We start from the raw sequence: 24364 nt of genomic DNA, 5'->3' as shown, positions 1-24364 counted from the left end.
CACATGTACAAAATTTGAAGCGATTTAGTGCCCCCATACTGGTTATCATGGAGGTCATATGTTTACTAAATCCACACCGTGTGCTGGCTGTCACACAGGGCTGTCAGCAGATCAGCAGTGGTACCTGTCCCCGTCCTGCTTGTTGCACACTGACATGTTGATTCCAAACATGTTAAACCTGCACCTGACTGAATGTCTCTTAAATCACGGCTGTCTAATTCCACGGATTTGTGGAAACGGCATTTCTTTTGAATGAGCTGCAAATGCTACATCAGAATCCCACCAGAGGGAAAAACGCTAGTCCTTTGCAGCTTTGGGATTTAACTTCTTTGCATAGTTGATCCCTTCAGGAAGGTAAAATCAGGAAAAAAGAAAAACACAGCAGAGAGAAACAGAGCATGCTCCACAAATTTGGTAGATGATTCACTCACTATTCCTGAAATATCATTGGCCAGCCCACCTCACTGATTCCTGCATCCCACAATACTTCACTACGCATGTAAATAATATCTGGCAAAAGCAGTTTGTTATTAAAAAAAACTGTCCTCTCAGCTTGTTTTGCCTGTTTGTAAATTGTGTGTGTGTGTGTGTGTGTGTGTGCATGAGAGAGAGAGAGAGAGAGAGAGAGAGTGAAAGAGAAAAGGAGGCATACAAAGAGACAGAGAGAGAGAGAGACGTAGGGAGGGAGGAAGAGAGAGGCGAGACAGAGCTGCTGAGGCACTCACTTCACAGCAATTTAGGTCATGCTAAACAAATGCTATACTAAAGAAGCACAGACATTATATACGAGCATCTTGCCTTGAAGTGGTCTCAGCGTCTTTGTGCCGTGGAGATTACACTGTAGTGTCGCTGTATGCATGCAGGGAATATCTCAGGTGCCTCTGCACAGCATTTGTGCAGGTGTGGGCTAAATTTCATCAATCATCCCAGGGAGGCCAGCCCAAATTATATTTCTGCTTTATACAGAAATATTGAGTGAGCTGCTATTCGTTTATGCCTTACTTCCCCAGTGAAATACATGTATCCCATTCTCTCTGTCATCAAGACACAAGTGCTACACACACACACACACACACACACACACAGCGGTACTGTGCGCTCTACACACTCCCAAGTCAAGAAAAATGTACAGCAGCAATCACGGTTCGAGGCTGATGAAAACAAAGAGCAGACAGCGACAGAAAAGAGGCTGCACATCCAGGCTTCTGACAGTGCAACTCTTTGTGGGATTACCTAATAAGACATATTTATATTTCAAATACCCTGTTGAAGGCTGCCTTGCTGTCAAAACAAGGATTTTGTAAATATTTAGCATTGAATCTCTTTGGTTTTGAATTGTATTTTGCAGGTTTTGTTTCTATGGTGCACCAGCAACCACATTTATCCAGGAAATCCGCATACGTTGACAAGCATCATTCAACATAATTATGATCTCTGTGATTAGGATTACTGTGAGCACAAATGGTCACATTATGTTAAGATGCACTATATGTAAAAAAAAAAATCAAAAATCATCGCCCTCGCTGTCAGCAGTCACCAGTTTGACTTGCATGTTTACAATAAAAATAAAATGGGATGTGTACACAATTTCAGCAGAAGGAGAAAAACAAGTCTGCGACAATATGAATAAAATATGTGAATTGCTTATGATTAGCATACTAATGACTAATCATCATGCTAATCAGTTCATTTTGTGGCCTCAAAATCGCAGGCTGGTGTCGAGAAATGCGAGTGCACGAAAAAGCACGCTGAAAACCGAGGACTGCTCAGAGGATAGCACAGAGATCACCGAGCAGTTAAAGCGCTCATCTCAAGGTATGGCGACTGAGGAAGTAGAGACGTCGAGGGGGGGGAATGGGAGGCGGATTCAGACGGTGGCCTTGTCATCCTCCTCAGGATATTTCAGCACTGCTGCAGCCACATGCTTCTGTGGATTTTATCATATTCTCACCTGTTCTTTGGAATTTCACTTGAGCTTGTGTTTAAAAATGCATTTCAAAAACATTTAAGTGCTGGATTTATTCAATATTTTACCCTTGATTGATTTATTTTTTGATTTTTCCTAAGAAGAGTTAGGCATTGCCCCGTATTGTTTATTGTTGCTACTTCTGCAATGTCAAGGAGCCAAAAAACCAAAGGATTTTATAGTCTTATGCTTGTTTAACTGAGAATTAACAACAAAGAAATCTTGCATTCACTTCCATCTTAAATTAAATTTCTTGGCATATTTTGGTAATAGTACATTAAAGAGGTGACATTTTTAAAGCAACAATCAGAACTGCGTCCATAACCCCCTCACCACAAAAATGACAATAAACCAAGAAGACAATCTTCAGTCTAAATACCTCCCCATCATTAAGATGATTTTACAGCCAGTGGGCCAGTAAAGAGGGGCCACCCAAGCCTCAGTCTCAGCCACATACTCTGAAAGCCATTACAAGAAAGGACAAGTAATCCCAGCCTAATGGAGCACGTACAGCAGCCAAATGCAAGCTTCCATCTGAAATTAAGAGACTGCGGGCTGCAGTGAGCTGAATCAAAGCAAAGCTGCGGGGTTAGGAGGTCAGCTGGCTGAGCGTACATGTCACCAGCCTATTGGACATGCCTGTGCGCTCCATCAGCAGGTGTATAAATATGTGTCATGTTTCGCACTCCATGTCCGCGGGGACGGCAGCCCAGATGGGATTTGAAAATGCTGCATTTCATGTGGTATCGTTTAGTAGGTTAGTTCACCCCTCATTGGGTTGCCATCTGGTGCCCCCTCAGCCTGTGAACGTTTGTCGCTGGAGTCTAAACGCCGCTGATCTCCGCGCCAGAGCATTTCCAGAAGTTTACGCCGCGGTCGGCGCGCACTCGCTGCGCCTCGGTGGCGTTTTACATTCACCAAAAAAAAAAAAAAAAAAACAACCCAAAACATCCAACATCCAGCCAGCACACGTGGAGTTGCACAACAAAACTACAAGCATGGAGGCGAACTGGGAAGCCTCCAGTTTGTGGTGAAGCCGGTGGAAGGACAGACAGGGAGAAGCCGACGTGACATCACTGTTCACGCAAGAAAAAAGAACAGCTGAGCTGAGGCAAAACTTGCGCTAAATATTCAAGTAAATCAAACAAGTGGGCCTGTTTACGCAGGCACTTACCGTTGCACTTAAAAGGACGAACTGCTCCTTAAAGACGTGCTTTGGTGGTGTCTTTCACTTTCCGGGTGGATTCTTTAGAAAAAGAGGAAAATAATAAAAAAAAAAAATCACCACTGGATCCGCTCTTCACTGATTTGCTGCACAATGTGAAGGTTTTTTTCAGCCCCTCGGCCCCGCGGTGGGGTCTTCCCCCCCTCAATCTGTAAACATTTTCTTTCATTCAGTGTTTGTTTGTTTTTTTTTTTTTTAATGATCAGTCCACGAGTTTATTCTCCGCATGTCATCCCCTCATTTGTGGAAGACGTCGGGCTTTGGACGATTGCAGGCTGGCTTAACAAGCAGCCAGTGTTCCCTCCCTTTATTGACGGGCTCCCTTTATCACAATTTGCCAGGTTTGCAGACAGCCGCGGACTGGCCTCACCTTGCAGATAATGCTGCTTATATTACCCTCCATATGTTTCCATTTTGCACCTCGACCATACATTTTATCACTGGAGGAGAGGAGGGGATGTTCTTCTATTTTTGGGGAGGGGGAGAGGAGGGGGCAGGCATTTACATTTCTAAACTAACATTTCTGGGGGAAACAACCTGAATTAAAGACTCATAAAAGCCAATATCTGTGGATTTGTACTGTGGATTGTCTCCATTTTCAGTCAGTTTGTATGAATTAGAAAACTTGCTCGCCTGTCTATGGAAGGACCTGGCAAAAAAAAAAAAAAGTGAATATCTCATTATTGGTGTTTATAATGGGGGGTAAAGAGTCACACAAATTGAAATGTTAAAAAACAAACAGGCTGCAAGTGCGATGTCAGTGCAGCCTATGGATGAGGATGAAGAGGAGGAGGAGGAGGGGGGGCGACTTTGAGATGACATTGAGGCTGTGTAGATGGGAGTTGAGTCTCTGGTTGTTGATGTTAGACAGTCGCACAAGGCGAAGCGGCTGCTGCCCGTGTTGATTCAGCCTCCTCCTCCTCCTCCTCTTCCTCCTCTTCCTCCTCCTGGTCTTCAGCACTGCTCCCCGCTGGACAGCTCCTGCCTGGACACCTCTAACGCTGCACGGTCCCTTTAAGTCTTTTAATGGAAGTAAAATCTATTTATGTTGCAAGAAATATTGGGAGTTTACAACTTTACCCACGGGAGGAACCTACGGATACCTCGTTTCGAGATTTGCGGCAGGCAGCGTATCCTCGGCGGCACAGATCCCACATTCATTGTGAGTAAAACCGGGCGCTGAATTCTCGCGTCCGCCTGTGCGTGTGTATGTGTGCATGTTTGAACCCTCAAACAAGCGAGTGTGGTTAGTGCACGATTCGCGTTTTATTCTCTCGTCTTTGCAGCGACAGCGGGTGTGATTAAATTGTGAATGAGACTGTCAGTATGTTGCTGGGGTCAATGTAACGGCCGCATGATGCGCTCTGCACCTACACGCTACAGCCAATTAAATGCAGAATTGATTGCTGTTTGCTAGTCTGCTGGATGGCGCAAGTGTGGAGACGCATTCTCGTGCGTTTATGAACGCGTTTGGTTCTTAATTAAGCGGATGGAATGGGTTGGCTATTTGTGCAGCCTGATGCGTAAAGCTTTTACGCATTGGACATCCCTTTGTCTCCACTGTGCGTTTTGTGTTCCAGTTTGTTTGAGACCTCTCCGTGTCCCTGCTGCTTGCAATTCTGTATGAGGATAACTGTCTGGAGAATCTGCAGGTGGTAATTGGTGGACTTCATTATGCTTAATTCTCATAGGATATTTGCTATCGCGGCGGTGCGTCTTGCGCTTGAAGTGCATGTTTTGGATCCTGTAATTTGTCTTCAAGTTTTCTTTTTTTGTTGATGTTAGTGATATCAATTTGTCGTTTTCTTTTCTCTCTTTTTTTGGCTTATTTAAATCCACACTTTAGGCTTTCGCGTGTGCTGATTTGGTTTTGGCTGCTGTGAATTTACGCGCAATCTGTCGAGTGTGTTTTAGTTATTGGAGTCCAACAACAACATGACTTTGCCATCGATGGCTTTTGGTGTTTGTTGAGTCTGATATGAATGAAATGTTTTGTCGGGGAGCCAAATGTTCCATGGGATGCTCTAGTCTGCGTTTTGAATGCATATGTCAGTAAAACAGCGTGCATGTGAATTTTAATTGATGTTGTTTTATTGCACCTGCCGAGGAGTAAATGAACGGAGTGCAAAAAAAAATATGTCCATGTTTGCTTCACAAGTAACCACATTTTCAGCGCCTCCTGAAAAACCGACCAAATGCTCTATTCACGATTCCAGGTTAACGGAGACTGACGAGCCGTGTGTGCACAGGCTTCATCTCCAGACATTTGGTCCAAAGGTTAGGTCTAAAAACCGCGAAGCTGCTGTCTACGTGGACTGGTGCTGAAGCCTCCCGTCCGACTGCCAGGACCTCTGCCAAATCCAGAGACATGGCGACGAACGGCACCAAAACGGATGGACAAGTCACAGAACTGAACGAGGTGGCCACTAACAATGACAAGCCCAAGTCACTGGACGTGAAACCCGAAAAGCAGAAAAAGGAATTGCCCGATAGGGAAACATGGGCGGGAAAATTTGATTTCCTCCTGTCGTGTGTGGGTTATGCAATTGGACTGGGCAACGTATGGAGATTTCCCTATCTGTGTGGGAAAAACGGCGGAGGTAAACAATATTTTCACAGCTAATGTAAGCAAACTGCACGGCCCATTCAGCTCCACGACGCACATAGTCGAGCACGTCTAATTGACCGTGTCCATTACACGCACAGAACGAATATCACCCACATTTGCAACCCTAATTAATTGACGCTGTGCTGTGGCTTTTTTTAAGTAATGCGTCAGTGCAGTTTTAGCCTAAGATTGGTCTTCTTCTTTTTTTTGTGAATGTATAACTTGATCTACTTTTGTTCATCCAGGAGCCTTCTTGATTCCCTATTTTTTGACCCTCATATTTGCTGGAGTCCCCTTGTTTCTACTGGAATGCTCCCTTGGTCAATACACCTCTATTGGAGGGCTTGGTGTGTGGAAACTGGCTCCTATGTTTAAAGGTACACCTCACTGCAACTAAATGTTTCTGGACGGTTGTGTCATGATAGCAGGCCTGTGTAAAGTAAAAAATATTTATGGTGTTTGGTGCTTTCGTAGAGATGATTTTGACTATCAGGATTTCTGGAGGCCAGATAATGCACATATATACTGCTAGTTTTACTACACTGCCTAATTCATTTCTATATGATAGGTGTGGGCCTTGCAGCAGCTGTCCTGTCCTTCTGGCTTAACATTTACTACATTGTAATCATTTCTTGGGCCATTTACTACCTGTACAACTCCTTCACCACTGTAAGTATCACACAGCCTGCTCACGTGATTCATAAAAAGCCGAAACCAGCATAGGGTCAAGGCTGTTGTATCAGTTCAGGAGGAATTGTAGCCTGTGATACCTGTGAGGAATTTAAAATCCATAAATGTGTCAAGGAGGAGAAGGGTAAAAAAAAACACTGTAATTTTTTTTTTCTCACAGGAACTTCCATGGAGCTCGTGTAACAATCCATGGAACACAGAGAAATGTTATACAAACCACTCAATCGCAGACACCACCAATCTCACCAGTGCAGTGGTGGAGTTTTGGGAGTAAGATATTGACTGCTTTCTCTTGCTTTCAGCAGCAGAGCTTTAAAGTATCCTGCATGCGTCCCCGAGATACATATAAGACAGCCTCCTCTCCATGCTGATTTCTCTGTGTGTATAATAGTCTTGTTGTTACTCGCTCTGACTTACAGGCGCAACATGCATGAAATAACCGATGGCTTGGAAAAACCAGGCCAGATTCGAGTGCCACTGGCAATAACATTGGCCATCGCCTGGGTCCTTGTGTACTTCTGTATCTGGAAAGGGGTTGGCTGGACGGGGAAGGTAAGATGTTTGCCAGATTTGGGTATCCAAGACCTCTCATGCTATGCTGGGCCCCAATAAGGGGTAGTATGTGACAGCTATGCAATATTTATCAGTGTAATATCACCTCATAAATCATTTAGATTGCAGTCGGCATTGTCCAGGTTTAGAATACGAGAGGACACATCAAACACTCATGCTCACTAATCCTACTCTGCCTCTTGGTGGCTCCTCTAATTCCAATTCTCCTGACACAATGTCTACACTGCGTGTGGATTCATGATAGGAGGAGCAGCAAACAGCCACACGCTGCAATCTGGTTTTGTCCTCTCCCTTCAGTCGGAGCAGTTCTCCCTCCCTCGTGGTGCCACATTTCGAAAGTCTAGTGCGTCACGTGAGCGTGGCAAATAAAATTTGCTTTGGTCACAAAATACCCCATCCCCCTGCACATTTTGCCCACAAATTGCTTGCACAGTGGCACGAATGCACACAGACATTCAGAGTGAAACTGCACTGATTTCTTTGCTGAATATTTGTTTTTTTTTTCTTCTCTGGAAGAGACTGAAGAAAATAAATCTAGAAAGTCTTTACAACCACCGTGATTTTTTTTATTTTTTATTTTTTGAATAGTGGGTGAATTCCAAATTTACTGTGTGCAGTTTTCCATATGCAGCATGAATTTACTTAAGAAGTGATGGTGTCTCCCTGCTGATAACTGTCTCACATTTTATAGGTTGTTTACTTCTCCGCCACGTATCCCTACTTCATGCTGTTCATTCTCTTCATCCGTGGGGTGACTCTACCTGGAGCTAGAGAGGGAATTCTGTTCTATATCACCCCTGACTTTGAAAAACTCAAAGAATCAGAGGTAATGGCATGCTTTTGTATGATTCAAACCTATGCACTGCACGCCTGAGTGAGCACAGCTCGACCTCACGCAGCTAAATGCTTCTGTTCCTTTGTCAGGTGTGGCTGGATGCAGCTACCCAGATCTTTTTCTCATATGGATTGGGATTGGGGTCACTTATAGCTCTGGGCAGCTATAACCCTTTTAATAACGATGTTTACAGGTAAGACCAGTGATAACTCGTGATGGAGGCAGTCTATGAGACAGACACAGAATGCTGCTGAATGTAATAAGAAAATTGTAATAGCTGAAAATGGCATGATGAAATTGCTGCTGTTATACACCCATATTAAAGACATTATTCAAGGATGCTTGAAGAGCCCTTAAAGGGTCTTTTTAATGTGAGTTGCTACACAATAACAGTCCAAGGAGAAGGATGTTTCTTGCTGTCGGTGTGTGCTGGGGTAAAAAAAACAACTATGATTGCAAAACCTGAGTGTTTTCTCCAGCAGCCCCATAGTTCTGGGTCACATAAACAATCAGTTACATAAAAACGGTTGCATTCATTTTGTGTCCTTGTTTCAAATGGGTCCACCTTTCTGCGTCTGTATCTGTGAGAGAAACGTACAAATGTTTAGCATTTGTCATGAATTCTTCAATGAAATCTGTTCAAGTCTGCTATAAACAATTAAAAAAAAATGCGTTCTTCCCAAACATCTGTATAATCAAAAGGAATTAACAGCAGTGATGCATTCTCACAGCTACTCTTTCAGATCTCTGTGTCTTCTGTGTGGAGGGTTTTGAGGGAAGCTTAATGCAGAAAAAGAAAAGAAAAAAAATGAGTCAACTTCAATCTTTGACAACAGGCCTATTTTATATTTCCTCTCCCCAGAGACTCTGTCATTGTGTGCTGCATCAACTCATGTACCAGCATGTTTGCTGGCTTTGTAATCTTCTCTATTGTTGGCTTCATGGCACATGTGACAAAGAAAGACATTGCCGACGTAGCAGCTTCAGGTAACTACGGACTGCATATATGCCTTTTTCTGTAATATTTCCGTCTCTGCACAAAAAAAAAAGCTGCACTGTCATTGAGACTGACTGCTAAACATAGCTTTTGTCATTACTTCTATGTGAATATGTGCGCTATGAGAATAAACCTGATGAAATCTGATTTTTCTATTTACCGTCCAGGTCCTGGCTTAGCTTTTCTGGCCTACCCGGAGGCTGTAACCCAGTTGCCTGTGTCTCCTCTCTGGGCCATTCTGTTCTTCTCCATGCTGCTCATGCTGGGGATAGACAGCCAGGTAAGGGGCTTGGAGATGATCTGCTCATGGGCTGACCTAAATATTTAAAATGCAGGTACATATCATGCGGCTCACCCCTGCTCTCTGCATGATAAGCATGCAATTTGCTTCTTGTGGACAGATATAGCTGAGCTTTGACATCAGCTGTCAAGTCTTTTTAATGCAACTTTATCACCTCCATGTGCCCGCAGGTTTCACTGTCTGGGTTTCTTTCTTTTGTGCGTATTTGGGTTCAAATAAGGCCACAGAGACTTGGGAAAAAAATCTATACATGCAGCTATACACTGGTTATGACCGCCAGTTCTTCAAAGTAAAAGATATAAATTTTAACTGGACTCTAAATGTCATATCAGTTGAGCTTTTGCATAACAGAGCCATTACCAAAATGGCCTCCAAGAAGTGGATGCTTGGTCATTCAGAAGATTACGTTAGTGTTTTTGTCCCATGGTTTGGTGCACACTGCAATTCTTCGTCATTTCTCATCATCGGTCAGCCTAGCTACTAAAATAAAACTTCTTTGCTGAAGAATACATTCAGCAAAACATTCACAGACCTCTACATGCCACCAAAAAAAAGATAAATGCACTGTACATTTTATAAATGCAGAGCGGCAGATGCAAATGATGCACAAATTCACACATAAGCTTAACGCTGTCTTCTGTGATTCTGTCCTTCAGTTCTGCACCGTTGAAGGCTTCATCACTGCTCTGGTGGATGAGTTTCCCAGAGCTCTTAGGGGCAGACGAGAGATCTTCATCGCGGCTGTCTGTCTGGTGTCCTATGTGATCGGACTTTCAAACATCACACAGGTAGAGCAGGGCGTCTCTCTCATGTTACCGCTGACTCTCGCTGGCATGAGATTAAACAAACGAGTAATAGCACTGAAAGATGTAATTAAAAGATTAAAAGTAAAATCCATGCATGCAGTTGGCAAGAGGCAATTTAAATTTTGATTTGTTCTCTTAATGGCATCTAATGCAGTCCCAGAGTATGTTATTCTGCATCTGCACAAGGAGTATTTTAATAACACTCATCTTTTCTGCAACCAGGGTGGACTCTATGTGTTCAAACTGTTCGACTACTACTCTGCCAGTGGGATGTGTCTGCTGTTCTTGGTCTTCTTTGAATGCATCTCTATATCCTGGTGTTACGGTGCGTATCATCAGTGTTTCATGCAATATTTCAAAACGGAGCAAAACGATGGTCCAAAATGTGTGTTTTTCTTCACAATTTAACAGATGAAGATAGTGAAATATCACATGTATTTTAAAAAAAGTTAATATGAAGGTTGGCAAGCGGCACACCTATCCAGAGATACTCGCGCAGCTTCAAATGCCGTTCAGCCTCAAGGTCATGAGCGCTCGTGTGTTCCGTCTCACCCTCCTCATCGCCATGCATGGCGGACCAGCAGCAAATTGAAATAAATTGGATATGAATATTTTGATCATAGATTCATTTGTCTCGCAGGTGTGAACAAGTTCTACGACAACATCCAGGAAATGATTGGCTACAAGCCGTGTATATGGTGGAAGATGTGCTGGGTCGTGTTCACCCCTCTCATTGTCGCCGTGAGTGCTCCCAACTAATACAACAGTACATCTAAAGTCATGACATGAAAAATGAAACAATAAATAAAGTCAATATTATCGGCCCGCAGCCACGTCAGGCTGAGACCGCGCTGCCTGTAGTCAGTGGTGTCAGGATGCATAAAGCGTCTCATGTCTCCCACAGGGGGTGTTCTTGTTCAGCGCCGTACAAATGGTTCCCCTCAAAATGGGAGACTATGTGTTCCCAGGATGGGGTCAGGGTGTGGGCTGGCTCATGGCGCTGTCCTCCATGGTTCTCATACCAGGATACATGATCTATATGTATCTGGGACTCAAGGGCACTTACAAAGAGGTAATAAGTGTGTGTCTGGTGACATGTTTTGCTTGTGTTGGCAGATTAAGATTAAGCTGAAGATCTGTCTGGAACCTAACGTTCTTTGTGTTGTGTTTTTCTCACAGCGACTTCGGATAATGCTCCAGCCTCCTGCGGTTGTCAGGCGACCTCAGGAGAACGGGCCCGAGCAGCAGGCGGAAACCAACACGGCTAACCTTTCCAGCCCTGCCAATCCAGCCAATCCAGCGAGCCCTGCCAACCCAGCTCCCGCAAACCCTTCCAGCCCCACCAATCCGGCTCCTGTCAACTCAACCAGCCCCGTGACCCCCGCTAACCCGGCTCCTCCGCCAGCAAATCCAGCCACTGCCGCTAGCCCGGTGAACCCGGCGACTAGTCCCACCCCCGCCGTCACCACCACGGCCACCACCACCACCACCGCGGCCAGTCCGGCAAACCCCACCACCACAACTGTTAGCCCAACCAGCCCGCCGCCCAACCCAGCTAGCCCAACGGAGCCCGTTAACCCCCCAAACCCGACGAGCCCGACCTCCAACCTGACCAATGCAGAGGCCAACGTGTAGACAACAAAGAAACCCTCATGGAGCATGTACATGTAGACAAAAGAGAACATTACAAAGGACTTCCAAGATTTTAATTGATTCACCTACCTCCAGGGGCAATATGTGATCAAAACCGATTTTCAAACCATGTTTAATTTTTCTGCATTTGTAAAACCAAGCCAATGATGTCTTATTGTTGGTTTGCATTCTGAAAACAATATCAAAGACTGTTAGTGTTCGCAAATACAACCATAAATCTGAGGAAAAAAAAGATGTAAACATACTGTGTAATACTGTGAGAAAAGAAAAAAACATAGAGCTATAGATTAGAGATTTGTTTAATATCTTCATGAATCAAGTAAATACCGTGTGAATATAGTAGATGAAGTAGTGAACAAAATTGACATCATTGAAGCGTGCAGGGGATGGCGTCAATTTTATTGTGGATGTTTACTAAACCTCACACAGTTGTCTCTTTTCCAAACGTTGCACTCTGTGAGGTAAGCTACAGGCCACAAGGCAAACGAGGAGCTCTGAGTAAGCACAATGCCAATAAGAAGTTCATGTTTAGGAGCTCTGGAGCAAACCAGTGTTTGTTGCAAAAGATTTTGTGTGTGAGAGAGACTGTTATTTTTTCCTTCCTTTTTTTTTCATTAAAAAAAAAGGGAAAACTTTTATGTGATCGAAACATTTTTAGAATTATTTTTAGGATGTTTTATACTATATGTGTTGTGATGGAGGACCAAAATCAATAGGCAGACAGAAGCAAAAACTATGCCATTTAGTGTTCGGTTGGCAAAGCACAGGGTACGAAGAAGTACGAAGAAAAAAAAAAAAAGCACAGGGTTAGAAAAGTGATTTACGAACATCGACTATCCCTTAATGCTGACAGTCAATCCTGTTTACGTTTTGCATGCTTTCCTCAGGAACATCAGTGAAAAATTTCTGAAATGTCTCCTGACAAACAAACAAAAAAAAAAAAAGAAGAAGAAGAAGAAGAAGAACAGAGACGGCCTTAAGCCAATACACCAATTTCAAGTAAGCCATAGTCTGTTTACATGACTGGGCAGAAATACAAAATACAACTCTGTAAGCTAGCACAACAACCTGGACCAACTCTGTGTTAAACCACAGTCACTCTTTTTTTCTTTATGTGTAATGATCAATTATAGTTTGATCAATATGTATTCAGCAATACATATGTAGATGTATAAGTGCAGGCCGGTCAGCAAGTGGTCTGTTTCTCTTTTTGTTTATGTTGTCTTTGCTTTACTAGTGAAAAGCACAAAGCTTTAATTTCCCCAGACTTTTGCCATGGCGTGTTAGGACAATGTTAGTTTGCTTCTATGGCAGCTACTGCGAAAGGCATCTGGACGAACAGAAAATGTTTACTTTGAAAAGCAAAACAACTGAGCGAAAATGTGAAATGGCTACAGTTCATGTCCTGTGAATTTTGTATAAAGTTACTCTACCACAGTTTTCTCTGGAACTTTGTTGTAAAACTGTACCGTGTAAAACATGTAACTGTGAATGTCTGTATTACATTGGAAGTTATTGTCTAAATGTTGAAAAAATGGAGTTGCTGTTTTCTGCAATAATATTTTGATCACAGAAGCTAAAGCACATATCTTACAGAAATATACGAAATGATGATGACAATGAAGATACTGACGATTATATTAAAAATAGAAACTATGTCTAGTAAAACAATATTGTTTTGTATATTTTTAACTGTCTCACTGCCTAATGTAAAACATAATATAAACATGATATGTATCTAAATGGTGTCACATGATAAAGCACGATTGTTATGTTATACAAACAGAAAAAGACTGAAAAAATAAAGAATTATAGAAAATATAAATACAATACAAGCCTGGCATATGTCCCTTATAGCATGTGTGTTTAAAGTAGCAGCCCCGTGCTTTTCGACACTGTTATCAGGAAATTAGGTCAACCCCACTACCCTATCAAAAGATGTATGCTGCTGCTGAATCCTGCTGTAGTAATTGGCTACTGTTGTTCCCTCTTGTAGATAATCCCCCTTGTTGTCCACAGAGTATTTCTAGTCAATAGATATACGGAGATGTGAGACCAATAAAAATACAAGCAGGGATTAAGTGAAAAAAAAGACAAAGTGTCGTGTAGCCGGATTCGTGTTTTTGTTTAGTTAGAATGAGGCCAGGTGGGACGTGTAAAATTACACAAAACCTCTCTTCAGTAGTTCTGGGCGAAGATGACATCCAGCTTAACTCTACCAAGGGGGTAAAAAAAAAAAAAAAAAAAGGAGCTGAACATTATTGTAAAAAAAAAAGGAAAGAAAGAAACATCAAAAGAGAGAGAGAGGAAAGCGTCTGAAGCCTTTTTCCTTGTGGTTTATTGAGTGTCAGAAACACAAGCTGATAGAGGGGCCTCGGCAAGAAAAACATCACCACAGAACAGCTCTTGCCCCGGGGCCTGGCGTGCCCACCCGCCCCATCTCCCCAACCTCTTATGGCTCTGTGTGTGTGTGTGTGTGTGTGTGTGTGTGCGTGTGTGCGCGCCCGCATCTTCTCCCCCACCTCCTGCAGTTGCTGCTTCCATTAGGTTCCAGTGTGATAAAAGAGACGGCACCAGCTGACACCACCACAATGACTCACCATGGATAAAAGAATGAGATGTCCCCTGTAGTAGCTCGTGGCAAACTGTGTGTGTGTGTGTGTGTGTGAGAGAGAGAGAGAGAGAGAGAGAAATGGAGACAGAGAGGTTGGGGACAGAAAGCTATGTGTTTGAGTGGACTGGGGTTTGAATAATGCCCCTAATGGCGGCTCGTATAAACTAGCCCCTGATGGATGACTTACTGGCCTCCTTTATTCCCAGTTGTGTAATTTAGCATCATTACCTATGAAAACCAGTCACCACCGAGACAACCCAAACCGATGTCTTACATCCACAAGAGCCATAGATCATCATTTTCGGCAGAGGGAGGACAGGAGGGGGAAGCTCTTGATTAGTTGGGGGCAATCTAGCAGAACACAATTAGTCTTCGGTTAGGGCCAATTTTCAGCCGCCTCAGCAGTGATGGATTGAACTTTAAAATATTTTTTTTTATAATCTGTACTTTTACACAGAAAAAAAAGCACCTTTTTTCCGAGCACAAACAAATATTTGACCCACTCCTGAACTTCCTGCTTTCTTCCCTCCTCCACCAGTACTTGCTGACATTGCAGATTTCTGTAACCCATCGACTGTGTGACCCGATTAGGAATATCCGCCATATTTCTGATGTCTTTACCATTAAATTTTGCTGTTCAGTGAAAAATGCAACCCGTCACATCAGGATTGGGTCACAGGTTTTTAAAGCTGTGATGGCCAGTCGTGTGTGTGTGTCTGTCTGCAGAGCTCTAACACTTCACCTGCCAATGTTTGGCCAGTCCATCAACCTTCTCCCTAAAGCTCACCCTCTAGCGTCACTAAATCTGACAGGTAACAGATTTCAGCGTAACACCCGTTCTTATCGTGACCTTATTGACAGAAATGACGACTGTGGCCGAGTTAGCGTGTATGTCCAAACAGCTGGGCTCCATCTTACTGCTTTTTATCGCTCTATTCTAATGTTGTCAGGCGGTTTCCCCTCGTTTTGCCATAACTAGCAACTAAAGGGACCCCCCCCCTCCCCGGAAGTGTGGGGAGGGTCATTTCCTGTCTCATAATGTGGAGGATATGACGCCTGCAACTGGCTCCATAACTGTGATAAAGGGGTGTATAAATAAACCTGACCACAAGCTGACACTGTGCATTAGGTGTGTGTATGTATCAGCGCTGTACACATTAATTGACATAGATGGCATTAATTAATGGGATGCTTTTTCTTTTTTTCCCCCCTCCTATGCAGACTCTCTGGGCTCATCAGCTCCATTTTGTGGCCAGGATCTGAGCGAGGGGACATTGTTTGGTGTTTAGCATTTCTTGGCACTGTCTGTGGCGAGCCTATTTTTAAAGTTAAAAAGTGCTCGCAGTGGTGCCGCGAGAGAGGACACTGAAGAAGCAAACTGGTGATCCATGATGCTTTTATGAAAGGATGACAGAACGCTACAGCTTATAAACTCACACAGGCTGCAATGATTAATCCTCACAGCCCACTTAGAGCAAGAAAAACTAATTCTGCTGTGAAGATGAAAAGCCTGATAATTATGTTTATACTTTCTCTGTTTTTAACCCCAGCGCCAAAGGATTTTCTTAATCGTAACGCCCTATTGGGTTTATGTTGTTGTGGGTCAGCGAACCTGCATATTTTTTATGTGGATTTTGTGTGATCATTTGTGACATTTTTCCTCTGATGCATTCGGTTTGCCCCAGACTTGTGTCTGAGGTACACTCACCCGAGAATTCAAAGCAAATACATTAATGAATAACTAATCTTTGCAGATGCATGAATCTACATATCAATGTAATCAGAGGATGTTGTGTGCATGGCTATTTCCAGCAGAGGGGCTGAGAGGATGTCAAGCATGCAAAGCCTCTCTGCATATATGCTAATTGGGCTCCATTTTCCAATCTGAATATGAACCTTGCTGAAATGAACTTGTTTACCAGTTCACTTTTAAGGGACCCGACTGTCTTTTTGCACGTGCACACAAGCTGCACTGCTGCTTACACATCGAGCGTACATTTATGCTGTGCAGCTGGGTGAGATCTGAGATTAATGGGTGCAAGCTGGGACATGAGAAACTGTGGATTCCCAATGATTTGGCTGTTTGAGAATGTGCTCTCGTGACACAGCAAATATTGCAATAATTTCTGGCAGCGGGGCTCGGAGGCAAGCGGGGCATGCGATTTCTGCGCAGATGCAAAAATCAGATTCTGAAGCATATGCCAAAGAGGTTACCCTGTCACAAATCATAAAGGCTTATCACACTCACTGCAAGAATATCTCTGGATATTATACAGACCCTTCAATTTACATTACATTGCCCTCCCCCCACTGAGCCTCTTTTGGCAGCTTAAACCTACAGTATCACATGGAGAAACCTGTACCTGTCTGTCCCATCTGGTCTCTAATGTAAATATTTTTCTGTATGAATTTCCCTTCTGTATTTCTGCTCAAACAACAGCACGCTTTTCCCTCTTTAATACAAACAGGGATGGCATTTTCAATCAAAGAATATTGCAAAAAAATAAGCAAAATGAATCTCTGTGAGATTGAATTTAAAGTCACAATAAAGGGATGATTTTAGCTAATCAGGAGAGTGTCCCCTGCTACTTTCAGCTTGCTGTAGCGCTTCTTGTCTTTTGTCACAGCTTATAACATCTCCCCAATGTGCCAGAGGCTTATGGCGGAGTCATTGTAGATTACCGCCTGGGTCAAACACTGAATGCAAATCAGGCCGAGAAACAGGCGAAGTGAAACACTGAAAAAAAAAAAAAAAAAATCAGAGTGAAGGCAGAATCTAGAGAAGAAACAAGCACATTTGTTCTTATTCTATGAATTTGTCGCACACTCTGAATATCAAGTGTGTAAAACTATATCTGAACCAGCGTATTCTAATAGCCATCGACTATTTTCGGCGATGGCTAATCATGCCAAACATAAGCCAAGGGGAGATGTTCCACATGGTGAGCAAGACATGTTGCTCTGCCTGGATGTCACGCACAGTGGGTGCTCTGGATGATCTTGTGCCCTGATGTGAAGCTAGTGGGAGGAAGGGCTAGCTCTCCAGTGAAGCTCCTCTAATGGCTTCCTCCTGGATTCCCTGCCCAAAGGGTTTCGGGCCCTGCGCTCGACCCTGGGCCTCTTTGGGCTGTGGGACTTTGATAATAGCTGACAAATGAAAAACTCTGCTGACATCAAATGGAGTTATATGTTTCCCTGCTTTTACGCAGAAATGACAACAGGAGAAACACACTCTGTGTTCCACTGAATTTCATTATTCTGCAGCTAATCTCCTGGAATTTAACCCACACTGGCTGGCAGTGCTGCACCTCCAACCACCTGTGTGTGTGTGTGTGTACAGTACGTGCAAATGATGTGTATTTGTGCATGCGTGGAGTATGTTCATACGCATAGTTTCATTTGCATAAGTGCATGCACACACACGCGCATGCGAGTACGTGTGCATGGATTTACTGTATGTGAATGTGTACAAATGCCCTCGCTCAGTGTAAAGACAGGACCAGGCAGCCGCTCCAGGCATAGCTTTAGTAAAGACCTGCATTCGGAATAAGTTCTGTCAGATTACGCCAGCGCACGCTTAACACTTCACTCCTCAGGATGTTGGCTGAGTTTCCTCATTTTCTTTCAGCTGGGAACTGAAAGTGAGGTGGAAGGTGAGGAGCAGGTGATTAAGAAAGTTCATGACCCTATTCTATCGCTGATTTTTCTTTTCTGCTGACATGTGACAAATGAAGTGTACATATTGCAGGTGAGAATCACGGTTTATTTGTCTATGCTTTTGTGTGTGCAAACAAGTGTTGAGTTGATTATTTTTGGCATATCGTTATATGGAAATGTAACAGAGTGACCTTCACACGTGCTTTGCATGTGTTATCCCTACTGTTGCACGACATTTTCACTCATGCAGTTATGCCCTTGACTGCACATTATGACTGCGCAGACTAAGGCACAGATATTTAAGCGGTCTATATGCATAAATAATCACCTCCTTCAAAAACAAGCAGAAAACTGAGACAAATACATGCAACGCGTACAGTGCTACGCTCTGGGAGACATTCTGAAGGCACGTTAAGATGCAGTTTACTCTTTCTGACACACAGAAAACACACAGGGAACTTTTATAGAAGCACTGTCGTATGCAAACTAACTCATTCATTCCCTGTCTGTCTCACTCGCTTCCTTAAACAACGCGCACACACTCAGGCACACATGATGATTAAGAGGTCTGAGGGCCTTCAGGGCACACTTGGACTTGGGACTGCAGTGAATCATAGCTATGATGTGGTGCATGCTTTCTATTCTGATCTGTCAGAGAGGTTTGGGAGCCGTGCTCACTGATGAGTGAGCCGGACCAGGCAGGGCCACGGCGGCCTGCCCAGTCTGTCCTTCCTCCTCCTCGGGCGCCTCCGCTGTGCTCTCTCCCTCCCCCAAGCTAAACAGTGACAGGTAAGATGCCCCGAGAGCAGCCTGCGCGCTGCAGGGCTGAGAGACACAGCAGGGGTCAATGAGGTCAAGATAGAAGCAAAGAGTGGCGCAAACACACTGCAATCACTGGTGTTGCTTCACCGAGACACATGAACGACAGAACCGACTTCCACTCTGCAACACATAAGACATGTGTTGACATTTGTGGACAAACCATTATTAAATAATAAATAATAAATAATGCAAAGCGTGTTCCAATATTTCATGCTAAATTATTCCAGATTAGACTCACATATGTCCTCATTCAGTGCGTATTTTATTTTGTAATATATCATGTCCTCTCCCTTTTTCAAGCTTTTTTAGAACATCTGCATCATATATTTTGAAAATTAAAAATCCATGGAAATAATGCATTTATTCATATAAATATCTGCGTGCCAATGTGAATTATTTTTTAGATTTTATTTAACTTACACAACAAAGGAATTTACAGTTATACCAGTAGTAGATTCAGCAGTCTCATCTGTGTTAGTTCCAGAAAGTTGTTCCAGTTGTCATCGAGAGTAAAAGATGGCATATTTACTCAGTAGACAAGAAGGTCCTCAGTGTACCTGTATGCAAATTTAAATCAATTCCTGTTCTGCCACTTTCAGGTCAAGGTTAAAGACTCATTTTGGTTGAATATCAAATACCATCCACAGTGCATGACAGCTACATAGTGTGATCATTTTGTCAGACATACTTTTTGCTTCTTCTGCAAACCTTATTGCCACTACAGGTAAAAGGCCTTCATGATGACTTTTCTGTCTTTCTGTCTTTGGCCACGACTTCATTGATTTGACTTCAGTTGCGTGATGCAGGTTCAATCAAAGTTCGGCCTGTAGTTTAAGGCATTTTCCAGATATAACCGTGTTTGTGTCAGTCCCATTTATTTAGAGTGCTGGAAGCTCACACATCACTTAAACCACAGTTATGAAAAAAGCATTTTTTTTTTTTTTTTTTTTTTGGTGCAGCTACTAATGTGTTGACATACAAAAACTGAAACTTTCACTGAAAACTGAAGACCTGCGTGTCTGAACATGAGCTCCTGCACCTTATTAAAAGCTTTATTCATGCCGCTTGCTCCAGACTTCCTCTCCCTCGTGTCTGATCGTCTGTCAGAGCTGGTTCTTAGCTGTAAGTCAGCGGATGCTTGGAGATCTCCCAACTTTTCCTCACATATCATTTGCAATATGTGGATAGGACTTAATACCCCAGATTCACAAGACAGTTTAAGTGAAACACATGACGATTACAATAATTCACTGACAGATAAGTCAAACAATGCCAGACAGCTGAATAAGCATGTCCTTTTTTATGGTTGCATGTGTTAAACCTCAAACATTGCTGTAGTTCATATAGTTATTTACTTACTGTATATCAGTAACTGCACATGATTCTTTTGGTTGTGTCAAAGATGGCAGTGAAGACGCTGAGAGAACGCTCTCTCTCTCTGCAGTTCTTTCTCAAATCATGGCTAATCCTCATTGCACCTGTGTGCAGAGTGTTATCTGTGTGCTGCACTTTTACTTGGCCCCCTAATTGCTACCTGTGTTTAATCTAAAATTTTGTTTTAGGTTTTGTTTTTTAATACCCGGAATTGTTACTTATTAACCATACTTTAGGAATAAGAGTGTAAATGCCACAAAATCTAACCATGTATCAATAAAAAAGGTTGTACTAATATTAGAATACCATGAAATAACCTTGAAGTTAATCAATGGCTGCTCTTTTTATTTTATTTTATCATTACACTCCTATAAAAACTGGCTGAATCAAAGAGGAAATTCAACTCGATATTCTATAAATAAGACCCCAGTTGTGAGCTTGGAACCATCAAGTGGGTCTGACAATATGAGTGGAGGCAAAGCATTGTGTTGGAGTGAAGTTCCTGTGGTCTGTCAAACACATCCTCTGGCAGGGCCTAATGTGGTGTGTGACACGTCACACCCTATCACTCTGCCTTACAGATGACCAGCCGCTTACGTATGCCGCGTGCACCACTGGATCCCAAACCAGACACTGTCAGGTGTGATAACAGTTTGAGCGCCAAACCCACTCTGAAGCCTTGCCCTCTTCCATTCCCCCACAATTCATTTGATGCTGCAGCCGCGCAGCTCACGATCTGCCATGCACTACTGCAAGCATGTGCCGTGCCCTAAAGATGCTTTTATTCCTGGTTCACCTGCGCGTTCCCCCCGAGGCTGAGGGCCAGAGATAACCCCGGCGCTCTGCTCCCTCAGACCAGTGAACCACTCGCCATCACTGGGGGGCTACAGAGATAAGGACTGCTGCTGATCCCAGTTCTTTGGAGGGAATCAGACCCTCCTGCATCAGCTGAGGTTCACTGTGGGGATACTTAGACAGTCAGAGACAATGGTGTAAGCTATACCTACACGCACCAAACACAACGTCATCCCACTGGATTGTTGCACCCCAGTGCACAACAGCTAAAGTTTTTGCCCTCCTTCAGAGGATCTGGTCTCTTAAAACTGCACACTAAAGGCTCAGCTTTTTTTTTTTTTCCTGTTCCTTATTTTGTCATTTGTGCCCGTCAGTCCCAAAACGGGCTGCCTACTTTCGGCATTGGAGGTAAATGTTCCCCCAGCACACACTCATTATTTCAATCCTCACAAGGCTGCGGACAGGCCCGGCCACTCTGACAGCATTTGATGCTCTCTTGCTCTTTCTCTTTGTCTGTGTCACCGTTTCTTCCACTTGATAGAGAGAGGGGGGGGGTTGTTCTTTTTTTTCTTTGCTTTTAGTATGAATTGAATTTTATCAAGGCTACCTGGTTTTGTGTGAGCTAGAACATTTAGCCTCACTAGGTTACGCTGGCGATCATCCTGCTTGTTCACACATAGATGTAAAAAGGGAATTCTGCAAAAATGTTGAGAGGAAACCCGGCCACAATAATGATTTCATCATTATTGCATCAGTTTTTTAAGGGGTGTTTTTCCTAATGCAAAAGAGGCAGCCCCCCCCCCCCGTAGGTAGAATGTTAAAGCTGCACTGAATTAAATATTTTTGTAGCTTCTCCGTGAGGCGACACAATTTTCCTTTATCAAAATCAATCTCTGCCTGTCACCTTCTTCATATTATTTCTCTGACTGGGTTAAAGTTGACTTCCCTGCATATGCGCGCACTGAAGCAAGTAAATGAATGAGAGCACATCAAAAAAAGTGAGGTGTAAGATCTCGATGCCTGAAGCGTCTATCCGCTCTAACCTGGTTGGCTTCTTCTTCTTCTTTTTTCTTTTTACAGTAAACCTCTGATCATTCCCCATTTGCTCTGTTTGCTTTTCAACATGAAGAGGAATGCTGAAGCGGATAACAACGCGGTCTACTGTACATCTCTGGGTGCTGATAAAACAATGTGATGGTGGAAGAGAAGAAAAATCAGCAAGGAGCAATTTTTCTGTGCTGGATTGTTCTCTTTGATCTGGAGTGCAGTGAAAGGAGGGCATTATGTAACGTCTTCAGCGCACACATGGCCGACTGTGTGACTGCCAAACACACGGGGGGAGTGGTAGTGGTAGTGGTGGCGGTGGTGGTGGGGTGCTGTGGCAAAGGGGGAGGGGGGGCAGACAGACGAGAGGAAAGAGATAGGGCCATGGAGGACGGTAGTAGATGGACGTGAGAGGAGAAACATTGCCGCTCATATTGGTGTTGGGTCACTTTCCTTATTAAGGCTGCTCAGCCAAGCAGCTGTAATATAGCCCCTAACAAGCCTCATAATGAGACATGAGAATGCCCTTTAGTGATGGTTCAAACATTTATCTGCTGCTCAGTGCCCAAAACCTAATGTCTCAATACACATCCTTTTCCGCCTGTTGTTAAGAGAGGAAATTTGGGTGATTATATGGGGTCCTGATCTTGCAGGAAAAATATGGTCTGTAGCTAATAAGGATATTAGCCCATCATGTGTATGTCCTAATTGGAAGCGATTCATTATCTTGAAGGGACAACAACACGACAGCACAGTCATGCTATTGAGCAGCAGATGGCCCTTTAGATCAATCATTTACAAATCAATCAATAATATATAGAAGTATGGAATCGAAGCCAACTGTATCAGTAGGAAATCCCTGGCTGTGTCAAGCACCATACGGCTGCATGGCGGGCCAAACGCACGCAATAAAACAGGTCAAAGATGGAGCTGAGGCAGCATGCAACATAGAGGGGATGCAAAGGAGAAATGTATTAATAGGAACCTGCCAAATCAATGCAACATGCACGCCACACAAGAGGGCCTTATCAAGACGGAGCTGTCTTAACTGATGGAAGGAGGAAGTGAGGAAAAGGCGAAGAGCGATTGGTAGAGTGTGTTGGTGGTGGTGTGCAGCTGAAAACTGATGCTGAGACGGCCTGACAGGGTCTGTTTCTGTTCATAGCAAGACTGTTATCCAGAGTGACCGTGTTGTCTTCCCTCCCCTCCACAAAGGTTATGCCATTGCCAGCAGTCTACATGACACAATGAATGAGCCACAGCCGCTGAAGCCAGAGACGCTCATCAGGTCAGTCTGAAAGTGCGCACAAGCCCGCGCTCAATCCATACCGCATTTAAGAGTCATTTATGGAGAAATTGAAGACGGATCTCACCATTTCCTCCCTTGTTTGCGACCTATAGTGAGGCTACGGCTGCATTTTAGAAATGACGTGCTTGGTAATCGGGTGTGTTGGGCTGTCAGCTCAGGGTGCATGATCTTGCCAGCATGACTCAAGTCTGCCCGTGAGCTGCTTGCTGTGCCTGTGCATCTACTCCAGTTGCTTGTATGATCTATTTTAGATTCTTTTGCCCAAGGATGTGTGTGCATCCTCACAGCAGAGAGCCACAGAAATAAGGAAAAGAGGAGGGGGAATAGATAATGTTCAAATAATCTACAGGCAATCATGCAAATTCCCCAGACGTTGTGCACTCGGGGATGCTGTGGATCGGGGTGCAGCCCCGCATTCTGTTCAGGCACAACAAATTTGGAATTATGCAAAGGAAAGAATGAGATCCCTATCAGCCATTTGTACACGCTAACACGTACGCAATATGTGAACCAAAGTGTGTGACACTGCTAGGGCCACTTCTCCAATTTAGTCTGCAGTAAAATCATGCATTTACTCAATTGGATTAATCAGAACTCCGGACCATGTCCAGAGCGCACCGCGTTACACCGTTTCCATTGGTTCACTCCTTTAACCGAGAGAGACCAAAATGGAGGGGACAGTGTTCAACATATGTGCGTCCTGGCCGTGTCTGAAAGCAGCAGTCCATCCTGTTACAGCAATAACAGGAGGCAGCGGCTGAGAGACCAGTACTCCATTGCGAGCACAGATGTCATGCTCCTTGTGGCCTTCACACACTGAAGGAGCCAAGCTGAATTTGGCGTGACCCTGATGTGTCATCTTGATTTAGACCCTGGTTCCATGCCGGCCACCAATGTGGCCCGATATCTGTGTGTGCGTGTGTGTGTGTGTGGATCTGCGATTGGTTTTGCGCAAGCAGGAAAATGTGGATCTCCTCTCCATAATCCCACAAGAGCAGGCTTCCTTGGAAGGCATGGTGCGGCAGAAGCAGCGGCATTGTGGTTGGTGAATGCCTGGGTCTAATCTCGTGGAGGCAGTGGTCTGTTGGAGGGGCT

General features: G+C 43.7%; 1 protein-coding gene across 1 annotated transcript; it reads left to right on the top strand.

Annotated features, from left to right (window-relative positions):
• The first annotated feature begins 4243 nt into the window (after positions 1–4243).
• On the top strand, positions 4244–12200 carry slc6a1a (solute carrier family 6 member 1a). Its single transcript, XM_041946339.1, has 15 exons — positions 4244–4353; positions 5408–5791; positions 6045–6176; positions 6368–6468; positions 6650–6759; positions 6909–7041; positions 7754–7888; positions 7987–8090; positions 8760–8884; positions 9062–9174; positions 9852–9983; positions 10224–10326; positions 10642–10742; positions 10906–11073; positions 11181–12200. The coding sequence occupies exons 2-15, from the start codon at positions 5560–5562 to the stop codon at positions 11634–11636; spliced, it is 2145 nt and encodes a 714-aa protein (XP_041802273.1). The 5' UTR covers positions 4244–4353; positions 5408–5559; the 3' UTR covers positions 11637–12200.
• Positions 12201–24364: the final 12164 nt, after the last annotated feature.

This window comes from Chelmon rostratus, chromosome 10, assembly GCF_017976325.1.
Source record: "Chelmon rostratus isolate fCheRos1 chromosome 10, fCheRos1.pri, whole genome shotgun sequence".
NCBI lineage: Eukaryota > Metazoa > Chordata > Actinopteri > Chaetodontiformes > Chaetodontidae > Chelmon > Chelmon rostratus.
This window is presented reverse-complemented; position numbering and strand designations above follow the sequence as displayed.